Consider the following 21,994-nt stretch of genomic DNA (forward strand, 5'->3'; position numbering starts at 1 on the left):
ATTTATTTACGGAGGCGAGTCTCCTCATAGTATTTTAATCTGTATCAGTACGTACAGCTTCTGGAGCAGTTTCAACCAAACTATTCGAATGAATATTGGATTAGCGTTCCGCTACTGTATTGATTTCAATTTAAGGTTTTACAAAACACTAATAAAGTGGGAAAGTAAATTTGAATTTGATTCCGACAAGTGATTTTTGATGCTTTGCGGCAACTGAAAGAATAGTATGGAAGCGAACAATGGAATTTTAATAAATTTGAATGTGAAATTAAGATCATATTTCTTTTGGCGATTAATTTACAAATATCTCTTATTTATGCTATATGCTGCAGATAAAAAACAACCTAGAAATAATATTTATGCTTATATATTATTCAGAAGGAAACATTGCAGTTTAGACGTAAATAAAATAATCGTAAAACAAACTATTTAATTTAAATTACAGACATACATAGGCATACAGTCTCTCAGAGGCAGACAAACACTACGGTCTGCATTTGCTACGATTCTGACATATTTGTCTAATTTTTATTCTACTATCTTCTAATATGTATACCCTTTCATAAAAGCTCTTTTGTATTCTGGAACCTCCCTCATAACGCAATCTATTATCAAGTGTGTTTTGTCTCTTTTAAGCATAGTTATGAAAACAGTGACAGAGTACGCTTGGTCACGGATTACATGGATTCAGGAATCTTCTAGATTATAGGCCTTATTCTTATACTGAGTGTGTTAAGAGGAAACTATTAGCGGCAGTTCTTCCATACAAACCTTCACGACTTTTTTCTGCTTGGTTTCCTAGAGGACTAGATGAGAAGGTTTTTAAATAGGGCCAATGACATCATTTTCTGTATCTCTCCTTGTTTTTAGTTTACTTTAGTTGCTAGATTTCTTCAAACAGTAATATAATTAATATGGTATAATAATTAAGCCAATAGATTAGATACTACAGAATTTTAAAGAGACGGTAATTCAACAGACAATAATAAACCAAACAAGATAAAATTAAACTGAATGAATTTATCAAAAATATTATCAGTAGACAGTTATCCACAGGACTTATCCATGTGGTGTATAAAGTTTGTAAGAAACAAAGTTTAAATTGAGTTCGTGTGGGCTGTCACTCAACGAGGCTTCATTCAGCTGCTACCCAAATCAGCACAACCCAAGTTTTGTATTTTTTGCAAGTTTTTTACTTTATATAATCTTTTTCGTGCCCATCTAAACTTTATGAGAAGTGAAAACTTCATTTCGTTGTTAACAATACAAAAGTCGACAAATATAGAATTATAATTGTGTATCAACAACTTGAGTAAATTTTGCTGTGACTTTAAGCTTTACCCGAATGAGCGTTACAAAGCTCAGGGTCATAGCTCAGTGTCATTCAATACCCAAAGTAAAGTGTTGCATACTAAAGATGTTTTCACTCAAAAAAATTGGTATTTTGCATAACTAAAATACAATAAATGAAATTTCGTCTGTTTCACAGAGTTTTAGAGATGAATTCCCTATGCGACCCTGGGGTGTAAGGACGCCTTCGGTTGTGGTTGTCACAAGTGACTAAGGATTTTTGGTGTAGGAGAGTTAGCTACCCTTTTTACGAATAGTTTAGTAAGAAGAACCAGCCTCATCCCATCTACAAAATATGACAGCGGTCCTCGAAGAGATACATCCCGGGAGCAGTGGTGGACCGCTAGTTTGAAGGAGGTCTAGTTCTACTTAGGGGCCTGCCTAATTAATGAACTAATTGTCGTTATGACAAAAAAATGTTTTCGATAATGTGTTCTACAACCAACAGCAAATGTTAACATAACGTAAAAAAAATAGCTGCAAAAAGCAGTACAATGTAAACGTGTGGCCATTTTCTCTTTGATATAATTTGCGTATTATTAGCCCAACCAACAAAGGAAACAACCAGGATGCTGTCATCTAACGAGTCTGAATTGCTTCGGTCATTTGTCTCAGAAATTAATGGTGGAAATAAATATTGATTATTAGCTAACGTCATGCGCATTGCGTATGACAGCCAAAAATAAGATGCGCGCGCACCTGTCAAAATAAAAACTCTTTGTTATCCATAATGTTTAAATATTTACATGATATCTACAATAGTGTTTATAAAACGAAACAATGATAAAGTGAATATACCAGTTTGTTCTTTGTGAAAGTTCTATAATTGTGTGAGTTTTGAGAACAATATATTATCATACAATGTCAGGCTTAAAGATTTCCGAATTCTTAGCAGAGGATTAATTTCAAATGCTAAAAATGGTATTGAAAAATGTCCCGATGCCTAAGAATATTCAGAGCTTACTCAATTAAAATAACACGACGTAATTCCACAGTATTTCTAATACTTTCGTTTCTGCTAATACTTTTTTCAATTCTCCGACTCTACAAATACAATCATTCCGTACATCCAAATACTTTGCCACATAATAACTATGATGAATATAGACCAGGAGATTTCTTAAAAGGACATCAGCCATTGCTTAATAGCAGTTATTTCTGTAAGTTCAACTATGGCCTACCTCAAATGCTGGATTGGGGAACATTTCCTATATACACATCTCCAGGAGAAGGAATCGATGGACCATATCGAGTTATATACAACGCTGTCAAAGGCACTGCTTATCTTAACTATAGTAAATACAACGCGGTGACATATGCCACACAAGCCACTACAGAATTTATTTACCACATAGTTGAAATAGCAAGATATTGGGAGGGGCCAGTTAGCTTAGCAGTTTATGTTCCTAATTATGATATGGATACTGCAATGCAGCAAATAAAACAATTATGTAGATGCTATCAAAGTATGAATAAAGTTTCTATACACTTATTCTATCCCAAGCGACATCGACCTAAAATTCAGAATCGTAAAACAGAGATGCCAACAGAGGTTTCACTGCTTAATATTAATATATCTCAAAGTCAATCACTAGATAGCAAAATACAAAAATATCGGAGTCTTAACAAGGAGAATAGAGGAAAATACGTCGAATGGGTAATCAAGAACAAGATAAAACGGTTGATTGCGAAATTGCCCAGAAAGGACAAATATGCTCCAATATTAGATTTTCCCGATTGTGCCGGTCCAGAAGAGTTTAATATACCCACGTTTCGACGAGAACATAGCATGACATATCCAATAAATGTTGGGAGGAATGTTGCTAGGAATGCGTCGAGTACAAACTATTTTCTTGTGTCTGATATAGAAATGGTGCCTAGCGAAGGATTAGCGACGAAATTCCTCAGAATGTTGAGAAAACTTATGGGCGATCGGAGGCGAGATAAAGGCGATATATTTGCAAAGACGGTCTTTGTAGTGCCGTTATTTGAGGTAGCAAAAGGGGAGGCAATCCCTCGAGACAAAGACACGTAAGTTACTGTAGCTACAGTTAGCTTATTTTTATAATTTTATGTACTTATAATCAGTAAGTAAGCTTTTTTATGTAATATTAAGACTAAAGTATCAGTCCAGGTTATGTATATAATGTTTGCGATTTACTTTTTCATTAATTAGAATTAATAAGAAGGTACTGCGGCAGTATACTGGCAGTTCATAACGGAACCAATTTTTTTACAGTGTTAGCACTGTGCAGTGCTCGCAGTGCATATCGGAACATACCCAAGGTTTAGTAGGTACAACTCGGGCGAATTAACATGACACCTCGCTCGATCTTGACAGTCGTCTTGCGAGGGCAGTAGCGATAGCAGACTTGGGTTTATCGTTAAAATTGTCAAATTAAAATTTTAATTATTATAACACTGTTAAAAATTAAAAGTAATTACAGCGTTATATTTTATTGCGTAGTTATATATAACCATTAGATAATTTAACATTAGCACAACATTTTATTTATGTTAGCAACTACAATCTACATAGATTTTTTGTGTTTATGGATCGATTCCTAGCTACAACGTGTTGAAAACTAAATTATCGTATACGTGTAAATCATGTATTTGTGCGTGCGTTGATTCGGGTGCTCTGGTAAGAAGTTAAAGTACTGTTTTATTACTGTATGTGTCTAATGGAAATTTTCATTAAATATTTAGTATTCCCAAATCTAACACTCATTCTATCGAGTATATTACTATTAGATATCGGTTTTTAATAGATGTCACTGACCACAGATCATACTTAACTTAAATAATTATAACTAACTTTGAAGTTAAATTTATTACTTTAGAGCATTTAATATTAACATGGTTAATGATTTTTTCTGGGTAACAGTTTATAATAACGGTTTAAATTTTAAAACACTGAGTGATAGCATCGCAGTTACCGTTGCAAGTGTCTTTGTACTCTAAAATATTCGAGTTATTCTCATGCTGTTATTTAGTTTTTGTTTAAATAAAATACATTTTTTCAAGGATTACGACGCGTGTAATAGTACTTTTTAAAATTTTTGCTGTCATTGTTACGTTTGGGCGTTTTTTTTTCAAATAGCTATTTTACTTTGTATCAACTATTTTGCTAATAATCTTGTTACTCATTTACTGTATTTGTTAGAAATCACTTGCTATTGTGATATATCACTGTGTCCTCACACTAGATTATTGAACTATATGTTATTATTAACCACTTATTCTTTATACTAACCACATATTCATTCTGGATAAGTATTTAATACTAACCTTATTTATTATTTAAGTTATTTCTCATGTAACTGACTTTGATCTTAATGGGAATAAAGAATTCTATAAACTGAAATAGATGACAATAATAGCGATATAGTATCTGGAATAGTAGAAATTGATGAATGTGACGATTCAGCGTGACAGTAAGAATATAATTTTTTAATTTAAAGTAAATAAATAAATCTAATACAAAAATACGATTAACTATTTGTTTTATTTCTATATAAATCGAATGACAACTACAAGCTACAACCCAAAACCGATTCATTTATATGATATCAATATATAAATGAATAACACGTTTAAAAAAATATAAAAATATTCGTTTTCATACGAGAAAGTGAAACGAAAAAAATAAAAACTTTTTTGCACACCGTACTTGCACAAACGACATTTGAGTCAGGTGTGTTGTTGATTCGCCCGAGTTATATGTTTAATAATATCGTCAGCAATAAAATATTTATTAAAATAACGTTTTATACATGTTGTTCTTATCTTTCTAAGGCTTAAAAAAAGTTAAGAATTTTTGTGCGTATGTCTCTGGTTTGTGCACGTTTATCCCAGTATAAACTACCCTTTAGTTACTCATGTGGGTACGAGGACAGAGTAATTATATCTTTTATAAATGACCTTTGATTATAACAACTGGGGATACCACGAAAAAAACGTTCCTTCCGACTCTACCTTATAGGTGGTGGGAAAAAGAGTCAATAATTGATTAATGAAAAAAATTATTGAAAATCATGGAAAATCATTAATATTTATGTAGTCATGAATACTGGAGAATAGTATTCGTTTCGAAGTGCTGTAAAACCTTAATTAAACAATAAAATTGAAAAGTTCACAATGAAAACTATTCCTTAAATAATATAAATATTCTATAATATATATACATATATAATAAAAATATATAAAAAATTCTCTATAAAAATGGTCTGACAATCTTTTGTAAAATGATTCCAAAAAAGTTATGACGATCACTAGAGAAGGTTTTCTCAAATTTTCATAGATTCTCGCTAAAATAACAAAGTTTATAACTTTGTTTACAATTTTTGGTTCTATGACTAAAGTTAACTTAACCAAAGATGTAAAGATTTGTATTTGTTCCCATTAAAACCATTTGTTCCCCTTTTTTCCAAGATTGCAGCCGTGGGTTATTTCAATGTCAATGTCTCATTAGCTCAGATTCAGAAGCTACGGCGAAACCCACAACATTGCTTGTTCATTACTGGTTCACGGCAAAAAAGGGTACCGTTATGGTAGGTACTTACCAAGCAGGCATTCTGAGCAAAAAATTTTATTACTATAGATACAATGATAAATCTGCTGTGATACACGTAATACTGGTAACTTTATTTAATAGTAAATGCTTGATAGCGTACTGAACCTATAAAATCAACTCGTTATGTAGACAACGATAGCAGAGTTTTGAAACGAGAGTTTTATTGGCTTTTCACGCATCAACTGTTCGCGGCTTGTTTTGCATGATAAAATTTATTATGGCCCTAATTAATTCCATCGCTTTAGGGCGTTCCTTATATAGATTACTATTTACTGCTCCAAATTAGTAACTATGACGCTCTGCTGAACAATATTGTTTAGCAAAATTTGATGAGCCAATTATTTCTTATTATTGACCGTTTGTCTTGTTTATTATTGATAGAAGTGCGATAGAAGATAGAAGTGTAATTTTTCCAACTGATTGATTGATGATGTAATAGGCATTCTAGCTCAGATATTAAAATCTCATTGACGAACCGTTGACTCGCGTCATAAAGTCGATTCTAACGCACGTGCTTGAGTTGTGTGTCGTACGTGTAGGAGTAGGTGTCATCATCGGGAACGACAAGGACGTGATAAAGTCCACAAAGGTGTTTCACACTCGGGTGCTGGAACAGGTACTTGCTCCTTGCGCTTGCCTCCCATACCTATTACATAATAACTAAAGACAGAAGGACTCTTAAGTAGGGATCATATAAATTTGACCGATATGATATTGGTACTGAGTTGCGAACTTGTTTTTTTTTTACAAGTTATGTTATTGATGGCATACCATTTCTTTTTGTATATAAACCTAAGCCCAGTCGATGTTTTCAGAGCTTTCCTTATTTTTGTAGGTAGTCTTCCTCTTTCTCTTTTCTGGTACTACTTCTTGAGCTTCAGTTACAGATTTTTCAATGCCTACTCTCTGTTTTTATAGGATCCCCTTTTTTCTGGAAGGCTTTGATGTAACAATTTATTGAGAAGTCTGGACTTGTTAGTCTATTGTATTTATAAAATGGGAATTCCTGCGCATTAATACTTCCAAAGTCGACATTAATTAGATGTAAGCCTCCCACACTTGTTACCCTCCACGTGCCACGTAAGCTTGCAACACAAACACCAACTGCATAAGTAACTTCGTAATCCTATATAATAATATGGGATTACAAATTTATTTATGTCGACAGTTATATCGATATTGAAATATCATATCGATAATTACTTAACATATTCCTTGTTTTGTGTAAACACACAGCTAAAGATACATAAGTTTTTAGGTTGGTGAAGTTGGTATCATCGAATCGAGCCTTCTACTTCCATCAGAGACAATGTCCTCATTGCCAACGGTTTCCTGGACTTCAGACGTGGCTGTTTCGTACACCACGGGACGTATTAGAGGTTGGTTTGACGAGTTAAACATGTTTATATGTACTTTATATTATAATTATTTAACTAACTGACCCGATAGATCCTGTTCTGTCAATAGAAAAAAATTATGTAATTATTCAGGAATAATGTGGTACATATGTCTACTGTAAATGTAGTCTAAAGCCATCTGAAATGTGTAATCTAAGTTTATGAGTTAAAAATGAAACAAAAACTTAATTCTTAATAATTTTATAATATGTAGTAATAAAATGATAAGGATTAATATCGTTGTTGTGTAAACATCTTTTATCTACACCCATCCTTTAAATTCTCTATTCAAGATTCTGAAACAGTTAGCTTATTGCCAACATTAAAACACCCAATGTTCTAATAACCATTACATCATCCAAAAGAGTGTTGTAATGTTGTACTGAATTTCATAACAACACTCCTATTTTTTGTTCATTCCCTTCATGTTTAAAGAGTTTTAACAAACAGCCACATCCTTATTGCTCGATGCGTGGCATCTGTATGAATTTCAAAAAAAGAACATTTTGATTTACGCGCGTTCCACACCACCAGAACGTCGCGCGCCGTAAATAAAGTAGGTTATTGGAATCCCCGCCATTTTTCTTCGATATTTTTATTGTTTTGTTTACAAAAAATGAGCCATAAATTTCCAAAAGAACATAATATTCAAGTGAACTTTAATTATTGCACTATACAAAATGTAAATTACTACTAAAATAAATAATTCTTTCATTAATACTTAGATTATTTGTATATCATCAGTAATGGATGATATAAGGGTACTACTAGGACAGGCTGTTTTAATGTTACCAGTAAGCTAACTGTTTCAGAATCTTTTAGAGGTTCCATATTTTGGGTGTAGATAAAGTCTTGTATGAACTGTTGATAATTAGGTATTAAAACACTCATGTGATACTATTATCACACTCGACTTCACCTCGTGAGATAAATCCACATTCGTGTTTTAATACACCTTATTACACAACAGTTGCATAAATTACTATTACATTATCGCTTTATAATTGCCAATTTTTTAAAGTATTAAAATAGATATAGTATGTTATCCCTAAGACATAGACATATACCATTGTTTACTTTTCTGTAGACCTATATAAGATACACAATATTCCACCATACATTATTTTATTATATCTCAACGGGTTCATACAGCGTTTTCGATGAAAGCTCCCAGATTGCTTATTTTATTCCGACAACTCCAACAAATATCATTAACCTATACAAAACTTAATTAATTATATACTCAAACCCTCCTCGAGAACCACGCTATTCATTGGTGAAAACAAGATGAAAATCGGTGCAGTAGTAATAGTTAGAGGCACCCTTAAAATAATTATCTAGTAACTAGGTGCTCGAATTATCATCATCAACTGCCGTTCTGTTGGTGGCTGAAATAATTAATAGAAAAAGATAAAATAAATCCAAGTGATAAAAATAGTCGTTGTTATTAAAAGACATCACTCTTGTTCAACATTCATCGATCATTTCTCAACGTCGACTCTGTTTGTTCGCCAGCTTCAATCAAGGCGCACGACAGCGGCGGAAGAAACAATATTAGCCCCATCGCTGGCAATCCAGTGACATTTATTGGTTTAAGTCCAACGTTTATCATTTCCTCTCAATTATTTCTAAATGCCCCTTACTACTCCAGCCCCGTAGCTTTCGTTTAGCATTAAATCTGATATTATTCGTAATTTCAGCAACCTTATAAGCCGGTACACTATTTATTTGCAATCCAAACATTTCTGTCAACCAAATAAAGTGAGAAGGCGCGGTGTTCTGAATGCTCATCGGTCGAGGCGAGCACAGGGATGTTCTCAGTTCATAGATCTGGTGGCTAGGGGCGTGTTTATCATACAGGCAATTAGCAATGCCTACCTCATTATGAACCTAAATAAATATAGCACTAATGTTAAAGTTACTGTACTTTTCCCGGGGCGTAAAAAGAATAGGGGAGTCCCAGGCCCATGGGTGTCGTAAGAGGCGACTAAGGGCTTTTTAGAAGTGGGAGAGTCACGCTGCCGTCTTTTAACGTCAGCACAATCGGGCTAGACTCGTCCGGGTTCATTACCACACTCGCACAGAATACCGGCGAAGTAGCGGCCTATGTTTCACATAGGTTAGTGTTGAGGACCGGTGGCCATTCCCCCCCCCCCCCCCCCCCCTCCACCCGAATATGACAGCGGAACTAAAAAAGATTTTATCCCAGGAGGGTACCGGCTCTACCAGAGTTGGACTTTTGCAATATCAGGGGAATCCACTCCAATTTAAACGCCGTCCACCACCACCTTGAGACGGCGCAGCTGGCCTTGTGTTTCCTTACTGAGACGCAGATATCTCGACCTAGCGATACGTCATATTTAACGTACCCCGGATACAAAATTGAGCACAATTTTTTGCCTCATGCTGGGGTATGTGTGTACGTTAGGGAGGATATCTGCTGTCGCCGTCTCGGCAATTTTGAGGGTAGGGCCCTGTCCACTCTCTGGCTCCGCGTAGATTTAGAGGACCGAGTCCGCATCTATGCGTGTTTCTACAGGTCCCATAGTGGTAACGCAGAAACCATCTCATGGGCTGCGTTCAAGCGGCAATTGACGACGTACTTGCACAGATCCCCTCCGCTGAAATCGTAGTCTTGGGTGATTTCAACGGGCACAATGCCGAATGGCTTGGATCACGTACCACAGACTACGCAGGGCGATCTGTGCATAATTTTGTATTGGCGTATGGTCTGTCCCAATTGGTTGAGTCGCCAACGCGGCTCCCGGATTTGGATAGCCACATGCCGTCCTTATTGGATCTTCTGCTGACTACACATCCCGATGGTTACCAGGTCTTTGTCGACGCCCCTGTCGGAACATCCGACCATTGCCTGGTCAGAAGTGTAGTGCCTATCCGACGCCAACGTCGCAGACCACCAGCGACCCGCCGCGTTTGGCACTACAAGTCAGCAGATTGGGATGGGATGCGTTCCTTTTTTGCATCCTACCCTTGGGGCAGGGTTTGTTTCCCTTCGGATGATCCTAGTGCCTGCGCCGTTGCAGTAGCCTATGTGATACTACAGGGTATGGATATTTTTATACAAAACTCTGTAGTACCCATCGGTGGCAGATCACAGCCTTGGTTCGATGCGTCAGTTAAAGCAGCATCTGACTGCAAAAAACAGGCGTATCGAACTTGGGTTGCGGCGCTGGGCACAAAGGATCCGAACTGCATAGTTCTTAAGAGGAAATACAACCGTGCCAACAGATTTTTTAAACGGAAAATCACCCGTGCAAAGTCAAAACACGTCGTCAAAATCGGCGAGCAGCTTTCCAGTTACCCGACCGGAACACGCAAGTTCTGGTCGCTGTCGAAAGCTGCTCTTGGTAACTTCAGCCAGCCGTCCATGCCGCCGTTGCACATGAGGAATGATACCCTGGCCCATACGGCAAAAGAGAAAGCCGATCTTTTGTGCACTCTTTTCGCCTCCAACTCGACTCTTGACGACAACGGAAAAACACCGCCGACCATCCTGCGGTGTCAGAGGTCTATGCCTGAAGTACAGTTCAGAGAGAAAACTGTTAGGCGAGCTCTGTTTTCGTTGGACGTCAGGAAGTCGAGCGGGCCGGATGGCATTTCTCCAATCGTGCTTAGAACGTGTGCCCCTGAGTTGACGCCGGTGCTAACGCGTTTATTCCGGCACTCTTATTCTTAAGGCGTAGTCCCTGACTCATGGAAGTCTGCCCTTGTCCATCCGATCCAAAAAAAAGGAGACAGTTCGGATCCGGCAAACTACAGGCTTATTGCTATTACCTCCCTGCTCTCCAAAATCATGGAGAGCATAATTAGCCGTCAGCTCTTGGTATACCTAGAGGGTCACCAGTTGATCAACGACCGATAAGACGGGTTTCACCATGGTCGGTCGGCAGGTGATCTTCTGGTATACCTAACACATAGATGCGGCTATTGAAAGCAAGGAGGAAGGCCTGGCAGTTAGCCTGGATATAGCGAAGGCCTTTGATCGTGTATGGCACAAGGCGCTCCTCTCCAAACTTCCATCATTTGGGCTTCCCGAGAGCTTGTGCAAGTGGACCTCCAGCTTCCTCACTGGGCGTAGCATACAGGTCGTTGTCGATGGATATTGCTTGAACCCGAAGCCCGTGAATTCTGGAGTGCCCCAAGGCTGTGTGCTGTCTCCCACGCTGTTTCTTCTGCATATCAATGATATGTTGGACACCTCCAACATTCATTGCTATGCAGACGACAGCACTGGTGATGCCATATACACGGACCATGCAGGTCTCTCTCGGGAAATCGTCGACCAGTGCCGGGAGAAACTTGTGTCTTCTATCGAGTCCTCTCTTGAGAAGGTCGCGGAATGGGGAAAATTGAACCTTGTCCAATTTAACCCCCAGAAGACTCAAGTTTGCGCGTTTACCACTAAAAAAACCCCATTTGTCGTATCACCACTCTTCGACAACACTTCCCTTAAAGCCTCGCCTAGTATCGGAATACTGGGTCTCGAAATCTCGAGCGATTGCCAATTTCGTGGTCATCTGGAAGGCAAAGCCAAATTGGCTTCAAAGAAACTGGGCGTCATTAATAGAGCACGGCAATACTTCAAGCCGGCCCACATACTTCTTCTTCTTCTTCTTAGTCGGACACTCTTGTCAGAGTGGTCGTGGTTGCGCTGACGAGGTACATGGTGGAGTGTTCGGTGGGTCAACATCCTTTCTGAGGGTAGATCTCCTGGCGATGTGCTTCCATTTCTGACGGTTAGAGGCGTTGCGAGTACACTGGACTATGGTGGACTCAGTAGCCTTTGTGATGGCGTCTATCCAGCGGGTTGGCGATCGACCGCGTGCTCTCTTGCCTTCCACCTGGCCCTGAACTACCAGTCTCTCCATCGAGTTCTCATTTCTAGAGACGTGACCAAAGAACTTCAGTATTCTTAGTTGCACAATTGACGATAGTCTGTCTTTAATACGAAGCTCTTTGAGGATGGATACATTGGTGCGAAATGCCGTCCACGGGATCTTTAGGAGGCGTCTCCAGCACCACATCTCTAATGCATCGATTTTACAGCGGTCCTGCAGTCTCAGAGACCAAGTTTCGGCTCCATAGAGAAAGATTGGAAACACAAGGCATTTCATCAATCTGACTTTAGTCTTCTTGGTAATCCTCCTGTCCCTCCAAATCTTTCCCAGTTGTTCCACTGCAGACCTGGTGATGGCGCACCGTCGTCTGATCTCGTCGCCACATCCTCCAGTACTTGATATAGTAGAACCAAGATAAATATAGGTCTGAACCACTTCACAGTTGGCTACATAGGGTACGTTGGTTCCAATTTGTTCGGCCCGGTCTACTATCATCACCTTCGTCTTGTCTCGGTTAATAATAAGTCCGAATTGGAGACTGGTACTTTCTAGACGGTTTAGAAAATTTTCCATATCTTCTCTAGTCTGTGCGAGAAGGGTAGTATCATCAGCGTATCTGAGGTTATTTATCACGCGTCCCCCAACAGATATTCCTTTGTTCCAATCTTCCAAGACAATGCGCATAATATACTCTGTGTAGATGTTAAAGAGTAATGGCGATAAGATGCATCCTTGTCGTACACCGGCCTCAGTCTTGAATTCGCTTGAAAGGGTATCATCCACTCGTACCGCTGCAGTACCGTGCTCATACAACCTCCTCAATAGAACTATTAAATGGGATGGTACACCCATTTCCGCAAGTATCTTCCAAAGATGTGTCCATATGACCGTGTCAAATGCTTTGCGAAAGTCCACAAAGCAGATGTAAAGGGTTGTATTGAATTCTCTGGCCTTCTCAATAATCTGACGCAGTATAAGTATTTGTTCCCGAGTGCCTCTTCCCTTAACAAATCCGGCTTGCTCGGGTGCAATCTGCCTTGAGAGGTAGGCCAACAGCCTTGTATTAATTATGTGGAGCATCACCTTACTTGCATGAGATATCAAGGATATGAGTCGGTAGTTGATGCATTTCTTGGTGGACCCTTTTTTGTGCAGTGGAATGAAAATGGATTTTGACCAATCGTCAGGCCATATTCGCGCTCTACACATACTAGCACATACTAGCACATACTAGCGCTCTGCAAAGCGCAGATCCGGCCACACATGGAGTATTGCTGTCATCTCTGGTCTGGCGCACCCCAGTATCAGCTCGATCCATTTGACCGCGTGTAACGCAGAGCAGCTCGAATTGTCGGGGACTCAGTGCTCTGTGAACGGCTGGATCACTTGGCATTGCGTAGAGACGTCGCTTCATTGTGTGTCTTCTACCGCATTTATCACGGGGAGTGTTCCGAAGAGCTGTTTTACCTGATTGACACGCCACAAGTTAGGATATCATTCTCACCATCTGGATGTGTGGCGGTCCTCCACAGTGCGGTTTTCAAGGAGCTTTCTTCCACGTACTACAAATCTGTGGAATGAGCTTCCTTGTGCGGTGTTTCAGGGACCAGGGACGATACGACATGGGTACCTTCAAAAAAAGCGCGTACACCTTCCTTAAAGGCCGGCAACGCTCCTGTGATTCCTCTGGTGTTGCAAGAGATTGTGGGCGGCGGTGATCACTTAACAACAGGTGACCCGTACGCTCGATTGTCCTCCTATTTCATAAAAAAAAAACAAAAGTTAATTTTGACTTTTCTACAGATTGCATATACGAAGCAAGCAGCGTTTCATTCAAATACTGTCGTACTATCTGAGTAAAGCTAAACTACGACTATTTATATCTACAGTGCCTACCTTGTTAGAAAACCAATGCACGCTCGTACTGGTAGCCACTGACTACTATTAGTGGGTTGGGATTTATATGAGATCTATTTTGCTAATGTTGTATCTGAAGGCGTTTACGGAGCTGTAAAGCCCACAGTTTAAAATTTGTCATGCGATGAACCTCGACTTTTCCGAGAACATTACTTTTGATCAATCCTCCAGAGTCCATCCAATTCATGTGTTCTCTAATTTCACTCAGGCTTGAATTTTAATGCTGCCTTTTTGAATCATACAAAATATGCTATAAATTTGCTCCAACAAAACACCGCCTCACTTTCCACGTACTTGTATCTCTCCGTCCAGCACGTTGAAAGTTATTTTTGATGACATCAACAGCAGTTTAAATCGATTTCCCAATATTGTTGAAACGATATATGTATCCTCCTTCGCTGTCGTACACCATGTCCGGCGTTTTACTAGTCTGCGAATATTTGATCCGGATTCTTCAAATCCCCGGAGCTCTCCCTAGATTTGACCTCGTTTCAGATGAACCTTCGATAGTGACATGCTAACAGATCTCGTTCTATAACGCTAATTATATCCGTCTTCTAGTATTGCCAAAATTCTGGTACACTATTCAGAGTTTACTGACATGTTTTTATTGGAATTGGATCGGAGTAATGTATGCAGAATAAATTCCGTATACAGAAACAAAAGTAAAACATGTGAAGTTGTCTTAATTTTTATTTATCCTTTTAAATATAATCAAAACCAAAAATAAATAAAAGGGTTTTACATCTATATATATTTCTAATGAAATAAACATTAATTAAGATTTCATATTGAAAGGATATTATATATAAAGGTAGCTCAAATATTTTAAAAATTATCGCATTTTCTTTGACCGTCACCCTTTTTGTGCGTACCAGTCTATATTGCTATAATAATATTAAAAAACCCTTATTCAGGGATATTGTTATCAAAATTGGATTGATGACGACTTTGTCAAAACGGTGACGTGAATAGTTTGGGGCTTTTGCCCAACTGCAAAATCCAAGAGTTGTATGTTGTGTGTAGCGGTGATCACCTGCCATAAGGTGTACCCGTGCGCTCGTTTGTCCATCTCTTCCAAAACAAGCTTTTTAATTTAGTGTAGTTATAGAATTTTGTGTAGTTGAAATTAAGCCCAACAAACAATGACGTCGTATTCATATGGACATATCATTCGCAGTCGCATAGTGAAATGGCAAAATTGTGCTTAAAGACAATGTAAACACACTTTTCTTCATTGTCGAATCTAGTTTTAAATGCAACATACGTAACCTGAACTGAATAAATGTTTTACATTGCTGCCACTAACCAAGAATATTTTAAACAACTGGAGTAAATGCGGCAATGTATAGATACAGCAGTAACATTTTGTTATGGTGTAATTTGTGGCATGTTCCATATTTCGACATTGTTTTTATACTACGTGATTTGTCTATATGTACAGAACGTCATTGCCAATAAAAATAACGTACAAGTAAGATCCAATTTACAATTACTGTTGGACCTGCTTCGTAAAATTGTATGTTATTGAGGAGCTGAGCTTTCTGTATTTCAGTAGGTTCATCACTACATTAAATATTTATACCGACGAGAATTATTTACCTGGAACTGTGTCTTATCTATATATCACCCATTATGACAGTCTTATTTTCAAACACGTTCAAAAAGTTTCCTTTTCCGAGTTGTAAGAAATCTTATACCTCACAAAGTTAACGATGTATACATGTTTTGGTATTTGCTTGATAAATACAGCATTGAAACGAGGAAAGTTTTCAAAGTTAATTTCGCAAATGCATGGTAATGCTCGTATGTTAATGTAGTCAGCACGTCTTCGGAACACGTGCTCAACGAAGTTACTGTTAAACTCGGTTGAAGCTGTGTTATTAAGTTACGACCACACCGTATTCCGATGTTTTCCTAGCTCTGTGTGTGGAACAAATTTTGTAGTTTCGACATACTATTAAACATGCTCTTTTTGATATTATACTACTTTTTTTTTGGAAGAAAAGGACATACGAACACATACGGGTCACTGGGTGGTATGTGATTACCGCAGTCCATACTGTCGTGTAACACCATAGAAATCACAATAGCGTTACCGATCTTATAAAGCGTTAAAATAGCCTATATATCAATACGAACCAGTGGGAGGCTCCTTTGTACAGGATGCCGGCTAGATTATGGGTACCACAACTGCTCCTATTTCTGCCGTGAAGCAGTAAAGTGTAAACATTACTGTGTTTCGGTCTGAAGGGCGCCGTAGCTAGTGAAATTACTGGGCAAATAAGACTTAACATCTTAACTCTCAAGGTGACGAGCGCAATTGTAGTGCCGCCCAGAATTTTTATGGCTTTTCAAGAATCCTGAGCGGCACTGCATTGTAATGGGCAGGGCGTATCAATTACCATCATGTGAACGTGCTGCTCATCTCGTCCCGTATTTTCAGCGTATTAACAAACGTAAACTCGATAAATATATCGAAGCCCAGTATGTTGATACAAGCTGAACCAGTTATATAGCAGTGATCTCTAATCGAAGGGATACTACAAAGGGAGACTTTTTAGCAGTGAGTGCACAAACTAGAACAAACAAATGTTCTTATAATGTAGTGATAATACTAAATATATTGTATTTGCCATTTCAAAGACTGGACCATGCCAGATTCTACCCGTTATTTAATAATTAATTGTCAAAGCCATTGTTGCAAGATTTTTACAATATTGTTCTTTCTACAAACATGGAAATAGCACGAGGAATAAATTATTTTAAGGATTTTTGCTTTGTTAGGCCAAAGAAGTATAACTTCTTGCGTGCATACATAAGTACACACACAATTTTTTTTCTTTTCTTTACAGTTACTATGGTAGTTTACGCACTAGATCCGGCTTCCATCATCCGATTTCTTTACGTCAACCGACAGAAATACTACTTCGGACCGTTTCACGGATGCGGCTCGGATTCGGATCGGACGTAGTGCGAAAGAGCACTTACTGTCACGCCATCCATGAAAAATCTTTATGGGGGCCATTGTGTCTTGGTCTATCTAAACTTTCGTCTTTCGTCTTTGCAAGCGTTGTAATGAACATCTAAACTCAAATTTGGATGACGTTATTTTTGTGCCTATTTTATAAAGTTTTATTTAGGAATTTTTTAGGTTTTTGTCATATGTATAAACTATTGACCTGTATATTATTTTTTGAATAGCCAATGTTGATATCACGAAGAGAGTATCCATACCACAGATGGGAGCCATTGTATTTCGGTACACAACAGGAGCCGTGGTACGACGAGAAGTTGTCCTGGGAAGGACGTCAGGAGAAGATGACTCAGGTAAAAAATATATAGAAAAGTTAATGGAGAGCTCACGTGCAATCATATATGGTTTAAGGAGTATAGTGAAAGTAATAATAACTATATTAATAATGTTATCCACCTTTAAAAAAATCATAATATAATGTAGAGAATTATGAGGCAATGTTCTCGCTGGAGGGCATATACCGAAAGAAAAGCGATTGCAATTGATGCAACAAAGTGTAAAAAACATAAATTATGCACTGAGATTGTTTTTTTTTTTAAAAAAATAACAATTATAAGCGGCCACTTATCATTTCTTCATTCTTCATTCTTATAGGTTATTTATTTTTGTCTTATTTATCAAAAATAGTAGTAATATATTAATAGTATTTGTTTACTACAATGATATTTTCAGGTAACGACAAATGGAAAAAGAGAAATGTACCGCCATTTGTGTGTAGTGAAAAAAAATCAGCTAAAAATTTCCCATGGCCCATAAGATCAGTCAAAGTCAAATAAACCTTATTCAACTAAGCGCTTTTGAAACGTAACTATAAATATTTCTTTTAAATAACTGAATCAAACATATGTTCGGTTGAAGAATAACAAATATAAAAATTATAAATGTAGTTACCGCTGTAAGGTTTATATGAAGAACAATTTTGTAATAAGCTCCGCTAAGGAAAATTAAATTTTAGTAAAAATCAATACAGTACCTTTTGCCTTAAAGTTTTGATTAAAGCGAACTTGAAACCTTTTCATGGGCGAGATGAATCTCTAATCAACTCTGAGAAGCTCTGGAAAATAATATTTCATTCGGTCCGCGAAGAAAAATACTTTTAATATCTTTTGATTGAAATTACTATAATTTATTAAAATATTCGATGCAGTCATTGAACCTTATAAAATTGGTCTGCGTGTCATTTAAGAGTTCATCGTGTTAATGTGGGCTTCGGGCATTTAGTTTAAACTGCAGAGTTTCAAGTGATCAGTTTTTTAGTTGTTATCTCTTTTCACCTGCACAAGATTTAATCAAATAATGTTTTGATCGTATTAATTAGAATATTCAGGCTATCAGTGTGCGAGGGAGTGAATTATAATGGACCTGTTAGGTTAGATTAGTTTTCAACTTTTATTACAACGAGGATATACTGCTGAACCCATTAATAACTCTATCACCATAATAGATATTATTATTGCCAAAATTCATAGATGATGCAGGATTTGAACTTCGGATAATACAATCATTTTCATCTATCTATCTAAGATGGAGCCTCAATTAGAGAGTTGACAAATGTACCAAGATTTATGAATGATACGTAATCGGACGGTTGGTTTAATGGTCTGTGTTGGGAATTGAGCACTGGAGGCATTATTTTCCATAAATTTTGGCACAAATTAAAGTTTGTATATATTTAATGGTCCCAGAAAAGAATTCACATAAAAATAATAAATCCACCGTCCAGCTGATTTTTATTTCAAATCAAAATCACTCTATTCATGTAGGTCATGGAAATGACACTTATGAATGTCAAAAGTTTTAATTTCTTATTAAATTTGCCGCCACTTCATAAAAGGTTGAGCTTTAATGACAAGAAGTAGCAAGAAACTCATTGCCTCTCTTTTATTTAAATCAACATTTAGACCTTCATCTGCTTACAAATTTCAATTAGGTACAATATAGTAAAATTGATGCAACAAAAATACTCAATATCAAGTGGTCAATGTCTTACAGAGTAACGGCCGTTCCTAGTATTCAGCCTATCTCCAGTTGTGGCCTAGTTGAGATAAAAGTCGTAACTATCGTTGACTTTTCTGTCCCAATAAACTTATCGACGGTTACTCACCTTGTCCGTCAATGGGACGACGTACAGCTTACCAGCGATAGAAGTTTGTATGGAAATTGCAATTCACGCGTCCCAATATGAGGCGATAAGAATGGCTTACCGGGTATATTGGGACAGCTTCAGATTATTGACAGATAACTGACAGTAAAAGGTAGTAAATTATATCTATTTGTAGATAGTATATTGGGAACGGCTGTAAATCAAAAAGTAAATGTAAATTAATACAAAGCAAAAATTGAGTACAGTAGGTGGATCATCCACACACCGTAAATAAAATAAAGCTATTTTGCGAGCATTTCAAAAAAATATAATAACTTTAATTTTAAAGCATGAAGCAGAGTTTCTGGTAACAGGATCATCTTGCCACCACATACTTGTGCGCTACTGCGCCCGTTCACGAGCATGACACCTGTATCAACCATTGCCTCCCTCGACCGTAATATAGGTAAGGGAACGACCCGTCCCATGTCTCCCCCACAAGCAGCTATTTAAACGACGGAATAATAGGTATAAGACACGACGTTGATAATATTGAATGGGGTTTAATTTAATAAAAGGGTATCGGAATTGAACTTTTAATTATTCAATCAGGAAACAACTCTTCAATGCTATTAAGTTTTCAAGGCTCCTGGGTGGTTAAAGATGTTTCTGGAGTGGGCATTGTTCACCCTTGCCCCCCTAGCTACGACCGTGATTTTAATATTATGTTTGTTCATAAATTGCAATCATGACACAATTCATTTGGAAATAGTACTTGTACCATTTTTGTTATACATACTTTAGTTTTGTTACTCTTTAGAGGTGTATAATAATTTAATTACTTATTTAAATTACTGAACTAATCGTTGTACTTAATGCAACAAAGCATCACTTTTTGTAAACGGAATTAATATTTGGTTAAATACTGAACCTGTAGATCGAGGCATATTGAGATATTGACAATGAGGAGGTCCGTAGGTGAACCAAAGTCACCGACATAGCAAAAAAGATTGGGAAACTGATTTGGCATTGGGCAGGGCACAGAGTTCGATCGGACAGAGAGCTGGTGGGGCAGAAAAATTCTCGAACGTACGGGAAGACGCAGTGTTAAAAGGCATAAAAGGCATAAAAGGCATTTATTTTCTCAAAATTGATTCCTTTAGAATTCTTTTTGATGTCATTTCTTATACTACTAGATACTACTACCGCTTCGGAAACAAATGGCGCTCTGAGAGAGAAGAAGCGGCGCAAGAAACTCTCCCAGCATTCTTTTTTTTTTTGCGCTCTTTTCAATAAAAATATACAATATTGTACAGTTGCTATAAAATAATCACAATCTAGTCCCAGGCTGTCCGATCATTTAGATATTCAGCAGTGGAGTAATAGGATTTACGACAGAGCCATTTTTTTATAAAACATTTAAATTTATTTATAGACAATGCCTGAACAGTGGCTGGGACTTTATTGTAGAAGTGTATACATTTACCCTTAAAGCTATTATGTATCTTATGAAGCCTACTAGAATTAGTTACAAGCAATCCCTTATTTCTAGTGTTATAATAATGAAAATCACTATTAAGAGCAAAAAGTTGGTAGGCCTCCCACAAGATGGACCAACTATCTGGTGAAGATCGCCGGAATAGGTTGGATGAGGGCAGCGGCAGACCGATCGTCGTGGAAATCTTAGGGGGAGGCCTTTGTCTAGCAGTGGATGTCTTCCGGCTGGTGATGATGATGATGTAGATATTGCTTTAAAAGGGAAAACAAATAGCAACGAAACGATGGGCGTAAGTGGATGCACCAGTGTTCCACTTGTTTGTCAGATTCAAATATAGAAATGTTATTTAAAAAAGAGTGAATTTGTGTTCTTGCTACTTCTTCTAAGGAAATACATTCACGAAATTATTTTCTGACGTGACATGAGATTTTATTCAAAACTTTAACATAAGCCAATCGCTCTTCAGATGTTGGAGCTGTGTCTACAAGATTATCGGATGGTGGTGCTAGATGGTGGGTTCCTTTGTCACGCTGCCAGCAACAAGAATATCACTAACAACATCAAAGCCGAACAACTGACGAGACGGAGATATCAGACCATCATATCGGAGTTCAAAAATAAATATCCGAAGCGTCCTAAATGTAGAACTATGTATGGATGTTGAACTTTGTACAAGCTTAGATTTGCAAATCTGTTTAAATTCATGGTTTCGAGGGGTTTCGAGGCCGAAGCCTAAAGAAATGTTTTTGTGCCCGATGATACTTTCACTGGTAGCGTTGAATCATTGAAATATAAATATTGCTTCAAGAACACGTCTTTTATTTGATTTGTGTATTATAAATGTCGACGCCAGATTTCCTATCATCGATTGTATTGTATTAAATTAAATTTTATTATTATACCGAGCCATACATCTAAACCCAGCAAATAACTCAAACATTACTTCGTTTACCTACTCTGTCAATCATACTTCATCCTTCATCTAACTGTCAAATACAACTTTCATTCATGCATTCTATTCTACTTCAAATACTTGCACATGACACCTGAACTACACAAGACACAACTATAATTGTGATCCTGTTAAGACAGACGAATATACATCTTTAAGAAGATATCAATATTTCTTTTGTTCATCGCGAACAATCAATGATATCGATGACGACTAAAATATATTGCTATGTCTACTGTAAATATATTACTATATCTACCATATAAATATATATGGTAGGGTCATTATAATACAGGGTGATCCAAAAGTCTGTTATCATTTGAAT

General features: G+C 37.3%; 1 protein-coding gene across 4 annotated transcripts; it reads left to right on the forward strand.

Moving 5' to 3' along the window:
* The first annotated feature begins 2,082 nt into the window (after nt 1-2,082).
* On the forward strand, nt 2,083-21,527 carry LOC126970829 (beta-1,4-glucuronyltransferase 1-like). 4 transcript variants are annotated; one of them, XM_050816970.1, is made up of 5 exons: nt 2,083-3,381; nt 7,185-7,305; nt 17,304-17,429; nt 19,594-19,685; nt 21,184-21,327. In XM_050816970.1, exons 1-4 carry the CDS (start codon nt 2,282-2,284, stop codon nt 19,678-19,680), a joined length of 1,434 nt encoding a protein of 477 aa, XP_050672927.1. In that variant the 5' UTR covers nt 2,083-2,281; the 3' UTR covers nt 19,681-19,685; nt 21,184-21,327. The 4 variants fall into 4 exon arrangements, 3 of the variants coding, with proteins under 3 accessions (XP_050672927.1, XP_050672926.1, XP_050672928.1); XM_050816969.1 differs by lacking the exon at nt 19,594-19,685 and having other exon boundaries at nt 21,184-21,527; XM_050816971.1 differs by lacking the exons at nt 17,304-17,429; nt 19,594-19,685; nt 21,184-21,327 and adding an exon at nt 16,955-17,244.
* The last annotated feature ends 467 nt before the right edge of the window (nt 21,528-21,994 follow it).

The sequence above is a fragment of the Leptidea sinapis genome, chromosome 22, assembly GCF_905404315.1.
Source record: "Leptidea sinapis chromosome 22, ilLepSina1.1, whole genome shotgun sequence".
Lineage (NCBI taxonomy): Eukaryota > Metazoa > Arthropoda > Insecta > Lepidoptera > Pieridae > Leptidea > Leptidea sinapis.

What these genes read in the sequence shown, in the direction of transcription:
- LOC126970829 (XM_050816969.1), top strand. Translation starts at nt 2,282, where the DNA reads ATGTCCCGATGCCTAAGAATATTCAGAGCTTACTCAATTAAAATAACA. An exon ending in CACCACGGGACGTATTAGAG is followed by an intron (nt 7,306 to 17,303) that starts GTTGGTTTGACG and finishes TTTTTTGAATAG; the next exon opens with CCAATGTTGATATCACGAAG. An exon ending in GTCAGGAGAAGATGACTCAG is followed by an intron (nt 17,430 to 21,183) that starts GTAAAAAATATA and finishes ATCGCTCTTCAG; the next exon opens with ATGTTGGAGCTGTGTCTACA.